Here is a 16,797-nt window from a genome sequence, read left to right on the forward strand (position 1 = left end):
CCCAGCCCTGACAGGGTGTGAGCTGGGAGAGCCTTCTGCCAAGGAATCCAAGGTCCAGGAAGAAGAAGAGGTGAGCTCAGTCTAGATGTCAGCGGATTGTGTTTGGTGCAGGGGGATAGTTCTGGACAGGAGCAGCGGAAGACGTGGATTCTGTTCCCAGCTCTGCCACTAGCCTGTTAGAAGTGTTCTGCAAACCTCTTCCCCTCTCTGGGCCTCAGCTTTTGTATTTGCGAAATGGCAGTGGGTCGGACCCCTTAGCCTCAAAGGGCCCTCCCAACCCTCTGGAGCATCTCCGGGCCTGCTGGGCCCCCTGTCCCAGAGCCTCTTGGCTTTGGAAGTTGAATGCTGCAACCCCAAGCCCCAGTTTCAGGTGGCGACAAGCCCATTGTCCAGGGCTAGGGTCTGAGTGGCCCTGAAGGCTCCCAGAGGACCAAGTCCTCGGCCTTGGATGGGCAGGGACCCTGGAGACCTGGCCTGTGTGGACGCAGGGGAGCAAGTACTGGGACTGAGCCTGTAGTTTTTCTTCTTCCACTCAACCCATCGGGGGCCATTCTCACAGCTTGGTGCTAGGTACACCAGGGGACTCACCGCTGGAGGGATCCGATGGGTTCCAAGGTGCACAAAACAGACGCCCAGATCGTCCTCAGGTGGTCTACACAGCCTGTGGCTAAAGCAACTGCTGTCTCCAGCACTCCTTAGCTTCAGTCTGGTGGGAGGAAAAAAATCCCCTTGGCAGTGTCCTACAGGCGGCCACAGAGGCCCCCACAGCCTGGCCAAGATGCTCAATTTCAGAAAATCCCAGTCTCATAATTGGAGTGGGGGCCTTTGAAAGATGGTCTTGGATAACTGAGGCCTAAAGCAGAGAATGGAGTGACCCAAAGGACACGGCTGGCACTTGGCGGAGGTGGACCTGGACCAGGTCCTTGTTTCGTGGTGCAGTGGCCATGTGGGCCTCCCATGGGCTGGCCTCTCGGGTCCAGGTGGCTGAGAAGGAGCCTGGGCCAGGGGGTGGGGTTCTAGGTCCTAGTCTCAGCAGCTCCCTGACTTGCTGTGTGACCTTGGCAAATTGTGTCTCTCCAAGGGCTGCCTGAGTCTCCCCCTTCTGCACTGACTGCGTGGCACTGGGAGTGGATGCTCCACGGAGGAACCATTCAAGGTCCCAGGGCCAGCTGTGTGAGAGCAGGAACTCTCCTCACCACCCTCGGAGCCCTCAAGTGCTGCCTTGTGTGTTCAGCTCCACCTCTGGGTCCCCCATCCTGGTCCAGAGAGGGGCCTAGGGATGTCTGGAAGCCATGCAGCTCCTTGAGAAGGGTCAGGCACTTCCCAGCTGTCCTGCGGGTCCTGGTCAAATGCCTCCAGGAAATGCTGCAGGGAGAGGGCAGAGGTCAATAAGACCGGCAGCGGGTCCAAAGGGCTGGGTCCATTTGGCTCTGGGGATCCCTGCCGGACCCCCCACAGGCCACACCTCCATCCAGAAGCCGACTGGTCCTTGTAGGCAGTCTGGGGAAAGGTTTGGTTCCAGAAAGTTCCAGAGCTGGTGGCTGCAGGAATCCTTCAATGGAGGTGACGTTTGCAAGCAGCAGCAGCCTAGTTGGTTGGTCGTGGAGTCCGTGACATCCAGAAGCTTTTCCAAAAAGCCTGCCCAGGTTCAGACTGCGCTGGGGAAGGGGAGGCAGCTGGTGGCAGAGCAGAGGTGTCCAGCACCTCTGCTTGGTGCACACAGACGGGGCTGGCTGTACTCAACTGTAAGGAACAGGGCTTGACCTCTGGCCAAGAGGTCAGCAGCCGTGGACTCTGGCCCACGCTCTTCCCCCAGGAACGTGCCGTGTGGCCCTGGTCAATCACAACTTTCCTCCGGGCCTCAGTTTCCCTTCCAGTTTAAGGAGAGGGTTGGAGCAACTGGTAAGGGGCTTTCTCGGGATCCTAACTCTGCTCCAGGCCGAGCTCAGGAAGAAAAAAGTTAAGGGGCCGGGGGCCTGGAGGAGGCAAAGGCCTCCAGAGTTCCAGGGTGGCCCCGAGGGCAGTGAAGTCCTCACCTGGTGTTTTCACCCTGTGGCCTTGTCCAGAGAGGATCTCCGAAGGCGCTAGGCCTGGCATCTCGCTTCCTTCCAAGGTTTGGACAGAAGTCTCCCCTGTCGGAGGAGGGGGGAGGGGGCGAGGGGCAAGGGCAGGACCTCCTTTCTCTCTGGTTGAAATGTCCCCATAGTGGGTGGGGGCGCTAAGATGGGGGTGGGGGTGAGCCAAGATCACCCCACTGCACTCTAGCCAGGGTGACAGAGTGAGACTCCATCTGAAAAAGAAAAAAAAATTAGCCAGGCATGGTGGTGGGTTCCTGTGGTCCCAGCTACTCAAAAGGTGAGATAGGAGGATCACTTGAGCCTGGGAGGTCGAGGCTGCAGTGAGCCGTGATCGTGCCATTGCAATCCTGCTTGGGTGACAGATTGAGATCCTGCCTCAAAAAAGCATTTTGCAAAATTCAACAATCATTCATGATAAAGACTTTCACAAAAGTAGGAATAGGAGGCCGGGGGCAGTGGCTCACACCTGTAATCCTAGCACTTTGGGAGGCTAGGATTGAGATGGGTGGATTGCCTGAGCTCAGGAGTTTGAGACCAGCCTGGGCAACACGATGAAACCCCATCTCTACTAAAATACAAAAAAATTAGCCAGGTGTGGCGGCAGGCACCTGTAATCCCAGCTACTCAGGAGGCTGAAACAGAAGAATCACTTGAACCCAGGAGACAGAGGTTGCAGTGAGCCAAGATGGCACCATTGTACTCCAGCCTGGACGACAGAGCAAGATTTCGTTCGAAAATAATAATAATAATAATAATACATTAATAAAAATAAGAATAGGGGAAATGCTCTGAACTTGATAAAAAGCATTTACAAAAGCACAACAGCTAACACTATACTTAATGGCAAAACTGAATGGCTTCTAAGATTGGGAACAAGGAAAGGATGTCAGATCTCACTGCTTTTATTTTTATTTTAGTGTTATTTTTGAGACAGGGTCTTGCTCTGTCGCCTAGGCTGGAGTGCAATGGTGCTCACTGCAACCTTGACCTCCCGGGCTCAGACAATTCTCCCACCTCAAACTCTCAAATAGCTAGAATTACAGGTGTGCACTACCATCTTAATTCAACTTAGTACTAGAAGTTTTTGCCACTGAGATAAGTCAAGAAAAGGAAATGAAAGGCATACAGATTGAAAGAAGGAATGAAACTGTGCCTATTTGCAAATGATATGATTCTTTACATAGAATCTACCAAAAAAAGAAAAAAACAAAACAACAACACTCAACTCTAGAAGTAATAAATAACAAAATTGCAGGATATATGGCTGGGTGTGGTGGCTAACACTTCTAATCCTAGCACTTTTGGAGGCTGAGGTGGGCAGTTAGCTTGAGCTCAGGAGTTCAAGACTAGCGTGGGCAACATAGTAAAATCCTGTCTTTATTAAAAAAAAAAAAAGATTGCAGGATATAAGCTCAACATACAAAAATCAATTGTATTTTTATGCACTAGCAATGATCGCATGGACACGGATATTAAAAATCTACTGTTATTTGTTTTATATATATATATATATATATTTTTATATATATATATATATATATATATATATTTATTTGTTTGGTTGGTTTTTTCAGACAGAGTCTCTTTTGGTCACCCAGCCTGGAGCACAGTGGTAAGATCTTGGCTCACTGTAACCTCCACCTCTCAGGTTCAAGTGACTCTCATGCCTCAGCCTCCCAAGTAGCGGGGATTACAGGGGTGCACCACCATATTCAGATACGATTTTTTTCTTTCCTTTTCTTTCTTTCTTTCTTTTTATTCTTTTTTCTTCTTTTTTTTTGAGATGGAGTCATGCTCTGTTGCCAGGCTGGAGTTCAGTGGTGCAATCTCGGCCCACTGCAACCTCCACCTCCCAGGTTCAAGCGATTCCCCTGCCTCAGCTTCCCGAGTAGCTGGGACTATAGGCACGTGCTGCCACGCCTGGCTAATTTTTTGTATTTTAGTAGAGAAGGTGAGGCCAGGTTGTAATTAGGAGGTGGAGGAGCTGAAGGGGTTTGAGGTTTATCATAAGGCGGAGGATCATTGGGTCGGGCCAGCGGAAAGGAGAGTTCCTCAGACACATCAGGGTCAGAAAAGGAAGAGGAGGGTGGAGGGGCTAAGGGCAAAGAGGAGGTTTCTTTGGCCAGAAGTACCTTGGTGGTGGTGCAAGAGGAACAGAGGGTGGGTTGGGAACGAAGATACCAGAAAGCCTGCACGTTTTTAATAATCATAATTAGACAGAAACCAAGAAAAGACATGGCCAGGGCTATGTGTCACATGGCTACAATTAAGACAGTATTACATACAAGACTGACAAAGAAAGGGTGGGTGTCCCCCAGATGGGAGACCAGTCTGATGCTTTCCTGGTCACGTCCCTGTGGAACCGCGGGTTGAGGCCCACACAAGCCCCGTAGCTGTTAGGCCGCGGAACTACACATACATTCACTCACTCACTCACTCACTTACTTACTCCGGAATTAGGAAGAAAAAGGAGAAAAAACATGTTCTCACTCATAGGCGGGTGTTGAACAAGGAGAACACATGGACACAGGGAGGGGAGCACTATACATGGGGGTCTGTTGTGGGGGAGTGGGGGGGACAGCGGGGGGGTGGGGAATTGGGGAGGGATAGCATGGGGAGAAATACCAGATATGGGTGAAGGGGAGGAAGGCAGCAAATCACACTGCCACATATGCACCTAAGCAACAACCTTGCATGTTTTTCACATGTACCCCAAAACCTAAAATGCAATAAAAAAATAAATAAATAAATAAATAAATAAATAAATAAATAAAAAGTAGAAAGCAGGAGATGGTAGAGTTAAAAGTAGAAAGCAGGAGAAAGTAGAATTAATAGAAAGCGGGAAAAAGCAGAGTTAATAGAAGGAATTAATAGAAAGCGGGAGAAAGCAGAGTTAATAGAAAGCAGAGTTACTAGAAAGCAGAATTACTAGAAAGCAGAGTTACTAGAAAGCAGAATTACTAGAAAGCAGAATTACTAGAAAGCAGAATTACTAGAAAGCAGAATTACTAGAAAGCAGTTTCTAGAAAGCAGAATTACTAGAAAGCAGAATTACTAGAAAGCAGTTACTAGAAAGCAGAATTACTAGAAAGCAGTTACTAGAAAGCAGAATTACTAGAAAGCAGTTACTAGAAAGCAGAATTACTAGAAAGCAGAATTACTAGAAAGCAGAATTACTAGAAAGCAGTTACTAGAAAGCAGAATTACTAGAAAGCAGAATTACTAGAAAGCAGAATTACTAGAAAGCAGAGTTAATAGAAAGCAGGAGAAAGTAGAATTACTAGAATTCTACGGACTCGCGGCGGGAGGCCTCCTGGGGTCACGGACCCGTGGGGAGGGAAGCCGGGGGTCACGGACCCCGCAGCAGGGAAGCCGGGGGTCACGGACCCCGCGGCGGTGGGAATCCCTGACGCTGCGCAGCGGTTTCCTGACAGGGACTCCCTGAAAGCAGCAGGTGGGGTAGTGCGTAACAGAAGTCTTACCTTGTGGTGAAACAAACGGCAGCTTCCCGGTCCGGCTCTGCGTGGAGGAGTCAGTTTCCCCGGGGAGGGGTCTTAAAACTCCTTCCCGGCCAACGCACCATCTGTAAGGTCTGTTCTCACCGAGGACGAAATGAAGAAACTGAGGCCAGCACAAAAATGATCCAATGCCAGGGAATTTATTCAGGCTCCCGGACGAGGTTCTGCGGCCCGACAGGAGGGGCCGGAGAAGTCGCGCGGACTCCTCTCAGGCACGGGGTGGAGGCGTCCGATTGGCTGTGGCCAAGGTGAGTGGGACAAACTGAAGGGGAGTGGGACCCGGATAGGACAAAATAGTAGACAGGGAGTGGAGCCTGGATGGGACAAAATGGTATCAGGTATGTCCTGATGGGGCTTTTTTCCCGGGCTCCCGGCGGGGGGGAGGAGGCATGTCTGAGCTCCTGGCAAGGGAAGGAGGCGTGTCCGAACTCCCCGCGAGGGGAGGGGGCGTGTCCGAACTCCCCGCGAGGGGAGGGGGCGTGTCCGAACTCCCCGCGAGGGGAGGGGGCGTGTCCGAACGCCCTGCGAGGCAGCCAACCTTACAGAAACAACCTGGGATTCATTTTATTTTATTTTATTTTTAGAGACAGAGTCTCACTGTGTTGCCCAGGCTGGAGTGCAGTGATGTAATCTCAGCTCACTGCAACCTCTGCCTCCCCGGTTCTAGCAATTCTCCTGCCTCAGCCTCCCAAATTGTTAGGACTACAGGTGCATGCCATTACGCCCAGCTAATTTTTTGTATTTTAGTAGAGACAGGGTTTCACTGTGTTGCCCAGGCAGGTCTCAAACTCTTGAGCTCAGGCAATCCACGTTCCTCGGCCTCCCAAAGTGCTAGGATTACAGGCGTCAGCCACTGCGCCTGGCCGCCTGGGATTAATTTTTACGATAATTTATCAGCTTAAATTTCCCTCGGAATAGACTGAGTCAGGCTCCTTGCCGGCCTGGAGATAAGGAAACCTTGTTTTATTCCCAGCCAAGGCAACAGCTGAGACGAGCTTTCTGGTTGCCTTCCTGGCCAGTGGGAAGCTTATTGGTCTTCCTTACAAAGTGATTGCAGCCCTTCACGGGTCCTGGCTTTGTGCAAGGATCTTATTGCTAATTTAACCCCTGTCAAAACCTGAGATTCCATCTTCTGTTCCCGAATGCGGTTAAAAACCAGTCTTTCTCCCTTGGGGAACTCGTAAGCAAATGTTCGACTGCCCCTTTGTGGAGACTTCAGGCAAGGCCGAGATGGCCTTTTTAGGCAATCTGTTTTTATTTGACAAATAGTCTCGCTCTCTTCCCCAGACTGGAGTGCAGTGGCACAATCTCAGCTCACTGCAACCTCCGTCTCCCAGGTTCAAGCGACTCTCTGGAGATTAACAAATTAGAGTGGTAGACACACCCCTCCCTGCCATCCATCTATAATCTGAGAGGGCGCCCACCTATGTTTAAGGGGGAATACTTTTGCACTGAGTGACACAAGAGTGACTCAGCTCTGGAGGACCCTAGGATGTGAAATTGTGTGATGTTCCTGATCCCTGTCTCTCTGCTTATGTCTACATATATATAAAGAAACACGGTCTTGACCAGGCGCGGTGGTGGACACCTGTAATCCCATCTACTCAGGAGGCTGAGGCAGGAGAATAGCTTCAACCGGGGAGGCAGAGTTTGCAGTGAGCCAAGATGGTGCCACTGCACTCCAGCCTGGGTGACAGAGTGAGAGCCTGTCTGAAAGAAAGAAAGAGGGAGAGAGAAAGAAAGAAGAAAGAAGAAAGAAAGAAAGAAAGAAAGAAAGAAAGAAAGAAACAAACAAACATGGTCTCACTCTGTCACCCAGGCTGGAATGCAGTGGTGTTCTCTGTGCAACTTCTGGACTCAAACTATGCCCCTACCTCAGCCTCCTGATCAGCTAAGACTACAGGCACATACCACCATGCCCAACTAATTTTTTTTTTTTGGGGGGGGATGGAGTCTCGATCTTGTCCCCGAGACTGGAGTGCAATGGCACGATCTCAGCTCACTGCAACCTCCACCTCTTGGCTTCAAGAGATTCTCCTGCCTCAGCCTCCTGGGTAGCAGTGAGGAATGGAAATGTTGGGTGGGAGCCCCTACACGGAGTCCCCACTGGGGCACTGCCTAGTGGAGCTGTGAGAAAAGGGCCACCATCCTCCAGACCCCAGAATGGTAGATCCACCCACAGCTTGCACTGTGCACCTGGAAAAGTTGCAGACACTCAACACCAGCTCGTGAAAGCATTCAAGATGGGGGCTGTACCCTGCAAAGCTTCAGGGGCAGAGCTGCCCGAGGCCACGGGAGCCCACCTCTTGCATCAGTGTGACCTCGGTGTGAGAAACGAAGTCAAAGGAGATCACTTCAGAGCTTTAGGATTTGCTGCCTGCCGGGCATGGTGGCTCACGCCTGTAATCCCAGCACTATGGGAGGCTGAGGCGGGTGGATTGCTTGAGGTCAGGAGTTCGAAACCAGCCTGACCAACATGGCAAAACCCCATTTCTACTAAAAATACAAAAATTAGCCAGGCATGGTGGCGTGCACCTGTAATCCCAGCTACTCAGGAGGCTGAGTCAGAAGAATCGCTTGAACCTGGGAGGCAGAGGTTGCAGTGAGATGTTACTCATCTTTCTTCTTATCATGCTGGCATATGGTAGTAACATGTGCTGCTTCAGGACACCAACTCAGAAGCAAGATGTCCTGGGTTCGAGTCCTGGCTCTGTCTCTTTCCATCTGCAAGGCCACAGACAAGTGACATAACTTCTGTGTGCTTCCATCTCCTCCCCCATAAAATGGGGAAGTTACAGCACCTCCCTCATAAGGCTGTGATGATTAAAAGAGTGGATACATGTGAAGAGCTTAGGACAATGACTGGTGTATGCAAAGTGTTCAATCAATGTTATTTTTAAGTCACTAAAAGCAAAGCAAGGGCCGGGCATGGTGGCTCACATCTGTAATTCCAGCACTTTGGGAGGCCGAGGCAGGCAGATCACCTCAGGTCAGGAGTTCGAGACCAGCCTGATCAACATGGGGAAATCCCATCTCTACTAAAAATACAAAATTAGCCAGGCGTCATGGCACATGCCTGTAATCCCAGCTACTTGGAAGGCTGAGGCAGGAGAATTGCTTGAATCTGGGAGGCGGAGGTTGCAGTGAGCTGAGATCGCACCATTGCACTCCAGCCTGGGCAACAAGAGTAAAACTCCATCTCTTAAAAAAAAAAAAAGCATGCCACCCAACAGAGTTGCTCCTGGTGCTGGGTCCCCCAGTCACCATGGGGGTGCTCTGCCTTTGGTGGGGGGCCTCATTTTCAGGCCCCCTCACGTTGCATTGCCTTGTGGTTCTCAGGGCCTTTCTCTTTGCCACTTTGCTGCTGCAGCCCCATTTATGTTACAGAAACCACCAACCTCGAGGGGGCCAGGGTCCTGCTTCCAAGTGTTTAGTGGAGCCGCCTAGCTTTGGCCAAGCCACAGCGTGAGAAGGGAGCATGTGCATCACGGGGAGAGGTAGAAGTTGGGCCAGCTAGGGTCCCAGCTGGGCCTGCAGCCCGGGCCGACTTTCTTTTGGCGGGGGGGCTCGAGGTGGAAGTGGTGGGTAAGGAAACCCCTGCAGCTGAGTGTGCTGTGGGGCCCTGGGCTGGCTGTCTTGGAGCAGAAGATGAGGCCTGGGCTGCAGCTGAAGCAGCTAGATCTGAAGATGGACGAGCCCGCTTCAAGCCGCGGGTTCCCTGCTGCTGCCCATGAAGGACCACAGGTTTGGGCTGGGTGGTGGCTGCAGCGGTAATGGGAAGTTTCAGCCCTGGGCTGGGACCACTGACCCTCTGTCCGGCCAGGGTGGTGGTGCCCTTTCCTGAGGCTGTGCTGGGGCCCTGGGCTGGCTGTCTTGGAGCAGAAGATGAGGCCTGAGCTGCAGCTGAAGCAGCTAGATCTGAAGATGAACGAGCCCGCTTCAAGCCGCGGGTTCCCTGCTGCTGCCCATGAAGGACCACAGGTTTGGGCTGGGTGGTGGCTGCAGCGGTAATGGGAAGTTTCAGTCCTGGGCTGGGACCACTGACCCTCTGTCCGGCCAGGGTGGTGGTGCCCTTTCCTGAGGCTGTGCTGGGGCCCTGGGCTGGCTGTCTTGGAGCAGAAGATGAGGCCTGGGCTGCAGCTGAAGCAGCTAGATCTGAAGATGAACGAGCCCGCTTCAAGCCGCGGGTTCCCTGCTGCTGCCCATGAAGGACCACAGGTTTGGGCTGGGTGGTGGCTGCAGCGGTAATGGGAAGTTTCAGCCCTGGGCTGGGACCACTGACCCTCTGTCCGGCCAGGGTGGTGGTGTCCTTACCTGAGGCTGTGCTGGGGCCCTGGGCTGCAGCTGAAGCAGCTAGATCTGAAGATGGACGAGCCCGCTTCAAGGTGCTGCTTGCAGCTGGGAAGCGGGCAGGAATCAGCGAGGTGACCTGGGCTGAGTCCCGGGAGTGTGCAGAGGTGGCAGGAAGGGGGTCTGAGGAGGAGACCAAGGGGTCTGCTGACCTGCGCTTCCTCCCAGACACAGGAGGTCTAGAGGGGGACCCTGCAGCAGATGGTAGGAGGGCCACGGGGTCCCGGCGGCCTTGGGACTTGCATCTCTCCCGCTGTGCATCCCTGCTGGGTGCTTTAGGGACAGAAGGCAAAGAAGACGCCCCTGTTGCAGGTGAGGACAAAGCGTGGGAAAGCAGCGAGGCTCTGCAGTCCCGGATGCTCTTGGCCTCACCCCGCAGTGCACTGTCAATGCACAGGAGCGCCACCTTTTTCTCCAGGTCCAGGTCTTCAGCAGTGACCCGGAACCCCAGCTGTAAGGGAGGTGACAGCATCAGAGGCTCCCCTTGCCTGCGTGGCAGCAGAGGGAACTTTCGTCTAGGAGGCCTAGAGGCCTGAGATGTCTGGGAGCCACTCCTGGGGGCCGGTTTCTCCCCAGGTGCTGAATCTGCCACCTTTTCACACTGGGTCTGACCCCGAGAGACAGCCGGAGGGCTGACCTCACTCACTGTCTTTGAAGAAGTGAGGGGCAGCTGGCAGTGGGATGAGGCTGGCCCCTTCCTCCTCTTTAGCCACGGGAAGCCTCCCGTGGAGCTGTAGGAGCTGGAGATGGCATTTCGTTTGGGGAAGCAGCTCATCCCAGAGGGCTGGGATTTCTTGTCAGGTGGGATTTCTGACCTCTGGGTATGGAGGTCTCTCTGCAGGGGCCCAGGCCTGGGCACGAAGGGAGAGAGGCCTCCATTGTCCCGCAGCGGCCTAAATGCAGACCGTGCATCCCTGGTGCCCTCAGGGCCCCCTTTCTGATCATCAGGCTTCTCTTGGGCTCTGGGGTCCTTGCCCTGCTCAGGCATCCCTGCCCCACTCACCTTGAGGGCCCTCGACATGATCAGGTTCTCTGGATAGGAATGTGGGGCACAGCTGGGTGTTGTGGGCCCCAAAACGGTGACTACCTGCTCCAGTGCCTCACTAAGAGTCCTCATGCTCAGTGCACTCGCTGAGCTGCAGGACATTCTGCTATTGCGAGCACACAGCACTGGCTTGCTGCGGTACCTGTGCCTCAAATTGAAGGCAGGATCGCCGGAACGGAACACAGGGCTTGTAGGATACCGAAAACCTTGGAGTTCTTTCGACACCAGGCTGATTCCGTGTGTCTGGGTACTTGCAGGATGGCTTGCCACTCCGTCCAGGGGCAGGAGCAACGGAGAGGTCCCACAAGGAAAGTGAACGAGGGATGCAGGCAGCAGGCTCAAGGCAACTGAGTCCTACTGGCGGGTCCTCGGCCCCGGGACGGGACCGGGACAGGGATAAGGGGCACAGAGTGTCCAGGTAACCGCTCCTGGGAGCAGTGGGGTATTTTCAGACCCTTGAACTCTCGAGAGCTGGGCTCTGAGCGTCCTCTTGTCTGCTGCCAACTCGGTCAAAGGCTAAGGGAGCATTCCCCTGTTGCCAGGAAACGCATCATTCAAATCTGAGCGAGTGGGGCGCGTGCAAAGACGCGCGCAAGTGACAGATCCGCGCCGGAAGTGCGACCTTACGGGATTCCCGGGACAAGGTATGCGCGCCAGGCACCCGCTGGCAATGCGGAGTCGGCGGACAAAATATGAGCGCGAGGCACCTGCGGGCAATGGCGGCGGGGGAGGGCGCGGGGGTAGAGAGGGCGCCTGATAGGTACTGGAAGGAGAGGCGCGCGCACAACGGACGCCAGACCTTAACGGTTTGGCCGGCAAGGTTCGCGCGCAAGGCACCTGATGGCAACGGAAGGGGCGGCGCGCGCACAACGGACGCCAGACCTTAACGGTTTGGCCGGCAAGGTTCGCGCGCAAGGCACCTGATGGCAACGGAAGGGGCGGCGCGCGCATGAGGTACTGTAGGGAGAGGCGCGCGCACTAACGACCTGGGACCTTAACGGATCGGCGCGGCAAGGTAAGGGCACAAGGCACCTACTGCAACTGCGGGATCGGGGGCGGGGTGGGGAGCGGTGCGCGCACTAGGTACTGGAGGGAGAGGCGAGCACAAAGGACCCTGGTTGGTCTTCCGGCTGCCGGCCTCCTAGGCACCGCTGCCGCCACTGCCGGGGCCCAGGAACCTCTTCAGCACTACGGACAGCGCTCATTCGCCCTGTCACAGCCCGCGCCTCAGCCGGCATCGTTTCAGAACCACGGACAGCTCCTTGGCGCACCCCCAGCCGGGCCCTGGCGGCAGGGCTCACACACCCCAGGAGCTCCATCAGCACCTGGGGACACTTGGGGCCAAGGCCAACAATGTTTTGTTTTATTTTTTTGTTATTGTTTGTTTGTTTTTGGTTATACACGGGGCAGGGAGCCTCTTGAGGAGCCAGTCTGTCCCTTGTCTGCCTGCGGAGGTGCTGCTGGGCTGCCTCAGACTTGGCTCGGCTGCTGCGTAGGCTTCCTCTGGCTTTAATTTACACAGACACAGGTGAGATTAGAACCCTCTTTGCAATGGTGGATGTCCTTTCCCCTACTGAGCTTGATTGTCCCAGGTCAAGCCTGAACTGATGTGCTGGCCATGAAACTCTCAAGCAAAAGGGCTTCGATATACTGGTCTTCATGGGGCTGGGACCTGCCAAGCTATATCACCTGTCTCCCTGCTTTTAGCTCTCCCTCTATCTGGGAGGTGGGTAGTTCCATTCTGCTGGCACTCTTGCCATTAGTCAAAGCCTCTGCCCAGTTTTGCGCCAACAACTCGTGGCACCTGGCCAGCCATAGCTGTCGCTAAGATCTGTGTTAGTAACTTGGGGTGCTTTTTGTCTCAGTGGCATTGTCCTGGACTGTGGTTTGCAACGGCCAGGGAAGAAGCACAGTATCTGAACCAGGGCGCCAAGAAGTTAAAGTCCCTGATTCTCCAGTCAGTTGCACTTCCTGGGTGGGGCAGCAACCTGCCCTGCCTTGTTTTGCCCTCCTAGGGCAGTCCCATTGAAAAGAACCTGGTACCTCAGTTGGAAATGTGGAGATCACTCCCCTTCTGCATCTCTCTCACTGGAAACTGGGCTCTGGAGCTGTTCCTATTCGGTCATCCATATACAGTTTTAACATGCATAATACAAATGTAACACCTGTGAGAGTGATCTAACATTCCTAATAGAACTGTAACACTCATAAATGCAAAAATAACCACTCATAACACTAATGTACCATTCACAATACAAATATAATGATCATACTACTTATCTAACACCCATAATAGAACTGTGACACTCACAATACAAAATACAATACACAATATTAATAAAACATTGGTAACACTGTTGTAACATCTGTAATGCTGTCTTGACACCTGTAATTCAACTGTAATACTCATAATACCAATATATCATCTACAATACAAATGTAAAAACTGTAATACTGATGGAACAACGGTAATACTTATCTAACACCTGTAATACTAATGTAATGCTCATAATAGTAATATAGCATTTGTAATACAAACAGATAATAAGACTGATACAACACATATATTACTGATGTGATGTCTGTCATACATATGTAACACCTGTAATACTGACATAACGTTTCTACTCTTACCAGGGCGCTTGGTTTTACAGAGTCCCCTGAGCTAGATTTGGGTTGGATTTGGCCTCTATAATGAAATTTGATGCTGCTGTCTCTGCTTTAGTGACATGATATTAATCTTGTCATTTTTAATTAAAAAGTAGTTTACTTCCCAATAGTTTTACACTTCTAGAAAACTTGCAGTAGCATTTAGCATATCTTTCCTTTCTCTGCCCCCCTAAACCCCATCCTCCCTGCCCCTGACTCCAGAATCTAGGGTTCCCTCATCTCCGGCCTGCCTTTCTCTTGGAATCTGAACACTCCAAGCTTACCTCTCAGAGATGTCCAGTAGGGCCAGGTCTTTAGCATGACGGCTCTGGAACATGGCCAGGAAGAGTGAGGCAGGGCCAGGGCCAGGGCCAGGGCGGGGTCTCGGCTCCAGTGGGGCACAGAAAGCTGTGAACACGGGGTTTCCTGCCCAGTAGGCCCCAGGTGGGTGAGCATGGAATCGGCCTCGAATAAGCACCAGTTTGTTGCCTGCACTCTGGCGCCTGAGGGACTTGGAGGTGTTGAAACGGCAGCGGAAGAGGCGATCTAGATGGGTGAAGAGAAAAACCGATAAGAGGGTGAGTGGCTGAGCGAGACAGTGGATGCAGGGGAGAAGGGAAGCAAGTAGGAAATTGGACCGAGGAGGGAAGAAGGGAGTCCTTACCAGTGTCCAGGGCAGAGGGCAGGGTGAGTTGCTGGCGCACGGTGAGGTGGTCAGCTGGGTCAATGACGTCGTAGATGCTGTCACCCTGGGCAACCAGGTCCACCTGGAGAAAGGAAAAGAAGAGATGACCATTAGTGAGAACAGAGGGAGCCAATCTTTGATCTATGGTATCTTGCAGGGTATAACCTCTCTCTCCATTGTAATTCCCAGTTCCTCAGGAGTGTAAGGCTTATGGTGCCCCCTTCATGCCCAGCCTCAGCTGAAATGACTCTCAGCACTCACCATGGAGTGGCCCAGATGCTCGCTCACACTCTCAGACAGGTAGAGCAACTTCCCCTCAGCTGTGAACACAAGCAGAAAGCCGGGTAGTGCTGCTACGATATCCTCAAGTTCTTGAGCTGAGAGAAGCCCCGTGGGGCCCGTCAGAGGAGTGCCTGCAGGGCGAGAAGACATGGTGAGTCAGGAGTAAGACTGGGAGGCAAAGCAGAAGTGAGGAAGGCATGGCCTGAGTTTCAAAGAATCCAGAGGAATTTCTCATGGACCTGCCTCTGCAAACACCTGTTGACCCGCTGCCCGCAGTTCTTGGCCAGGGAACCTGTTGCTGTATCTCCATAGCCCGCAAGCCCTAGACTTCTAAACCGGATCGGCGCCTCCTCGGCTCTGAATTTCTGAACCGTGGTCAGAGCTCCCAAGAGGCTCTGAATCTCAGAACCGCGGACAGAGCTCCAAAGCGGACTGTGGGTTCAGAACCGTGGACAGCTCCCTGCTCGGCCGAAGCGGTCGTCAGCACCACGGGCAGCACCCCCCGAAGGCGACAGGAAATCCCTTTCAGCACCGCGGACAGGGCTACGCTTCCCTAGATTCAGGCCGCTCCATCCCTGCAACTTCCCGGGCTTCCCTCCCCAGCTCCCCGAGCGCCTTTGCACTGTCGGGCACCGAGGCCGCTCTGTCCTGGCTCTTCTCCTCTCCTCTCCTCTCCTCTAAGGCCCCTGGTGTTAGAGATACCGTCCAGGCTCTCTAACTCTCATTCAGAACTAAGATGAGGTTTGGAGGGAGCTCAGGAGGAAAAATAGACAGTCCCGAATCTCCCCAGCTCGCCAGCACGCTGCCCTAGACATGCAGCAGCCCCAGCGGGTTCCCCAGCTCCAGGGTCTCCGGCTCCCGGCAGCTCGGATCTCCGGTAGTCCCAGCATGCTCACCTCCAGCAAAGAAGACGCCCTTGCGAGTGTAGATGCAGGCGAGGCTCATGATGTGCAGGTAGGACAGCCGGACCTTGTCCGCTTCGGCCAGCGGCAGCAGCTCCTTGAGGTTCCGGATCTCGGCGTTGATCTGGTCCCGGCGCGCCTTGGAGGCGCCCTTGGTGGAGCGGTACATGACCGGCGGCTGCGGAGCTCCAGCTCGGGCGCCCGAGCACCTTCGCTCCCGTCCCGACGCACCGGCGGCTTCCTCCTCCGTGCTTCCCCGTCTCTCGCTCAGGCTCGCTCTCTGTTCTCCTGGGCTCCGCTCGGCTGCGCTGCCCCCTTCGCCTGCCTCACGCCGCCTTATATAGCTCCTGCCAGGCGTGGGGGGCTCGTTTTAGAGCTGGGGGGCGGGAGAGCGGGAGGCTGGGCTAAGCGAGCTGCAGCGGGAGCCGCTCACTGGGGAGGGGGGCTCCTCCTCCCGCCCGGCTTCCGACGTCATCCCATGACGTAGAATGAGAGCGGGAGGGGGGCGAGCGAGGGGGGAGCAGGAGGCTGCAGAGGGGGCCGAGCCTGGCGGGAGCTGAGCGGAGAGGCAGGCGCTGCGTTAGGAAAGCTTGAATGGGGTGTGGGGACCCAGGCGTCCGAACGCGTTCAGTTGAGGGAAGCGACAGGGCCAGGGTTAGGGCGGCCTGAAGCCCCCGGCAGGAGTCTGCAGAGGGCAGAGAGGGGCCGGCACTGACACTAATTTTTCTGAGGATTTGAGGGAATGGGTAGGAACAGGGCTGTCTACAAATCTCCCTCGTTACTTGCCAGACAAGGTCACGTTCACATGCAGTGAAGGAGGACTTTCCTTGGCCTTCGTGGGACAGGTCACAGCTGGGGTTCCTCTCTGGGGACTACTCAACCTGGGATTCCCTTGGCCGTTTTCAAAAAACAAATCAAATCCCCTCCCCCTCTTCCCAAACCGGGCCTTGGCGGTTTATCAGGGGGTGTTCATGGGGGTCTAAGTCCCTAGGATGGGTGGAAAGGGGGTCCAGTGGGAAAGGGACCAGCTGAATTTGGCGTTGATCCTGTCTTCTCACAGCCAGGAATAGAAACCAACACAAGCGCTAGGCTGCAGTGATTCTTGGTTTCCCTGTCAGCTAATTAACCTTAGCTGCTGAAGGGGGAAACTGAGGCAGGGACGCGGGGGGCAGCGAGGACCTGGATCTGCACTTAGGCATCCCTTCCCCCCTCCTCCACCCCGTTACCGGCCCCCAAGCGAGCGCTTCCCCCCGCCCTGCTGCCAGCCTCGGTCTCCCCGCGGGCCGGG

General features: G+C 54.1%; 1 protein-coding gene and 1 pseudogene across 1 annotated transcript; both read right to left on the reverse strand.

The window, feature by feature from the left end:
* Nucleotides 1-9,026: 9,026 nt before the first annotated feature.
* LOC135270228 (putative POM121-like protein 1) lies at nucleotides 9,027-11,942 on the reverse strand (annotated as a pseudogene).
* Nucleotides 11,943-13,232: 1,290 nt separating this feature from the next.
* On the reverse strand, nucleotides 13,233-15,881 carry LOC135270071 (neuronal PAS domain-containing protein 4-like). The gene is made up of 4 exons (XM_064364795.1): nucleotides 15,504-15,881; nucleotides 14,587-14,738; nucleotides 14,305-14,407; nucleotides 13,233-14,186 (listed from the first exon to the last, which is right to left on the reverse strand). Exons 1-4 carry the CDS (start codon nucleotides 15,676-15,678, stop codon nucleotides 13,921-13,923), a joined length of 696 nt encoding a protein of 231 aa, XP_064220865.1. The 5' UTR covers nucleotides 15,679-15,881; the 3' UTR covers nucleotides 13,233-13,920.
* Nucleotides 15,882-16,797: the final 916 nt, after the last annotated feature.

The sequence above is a fragment of the Aotus nancymaae genome, unplaced genomic scaffold, assembly GCF_030222135.1.
Source record: "Aotus nancymaae isolate 86718 unplaced genomic scaffold, 86718_ANA_hifiasm-v0.15.2.pri h1tg000059l, whole genome shotgun sequence".
In the NCBI taxonomy this organism is placed as follows: Eukaryota; Metazoa; Chordata; class Mammalia; order Primates; family Aotidae; genus Aotus; species Aotus nancymaae.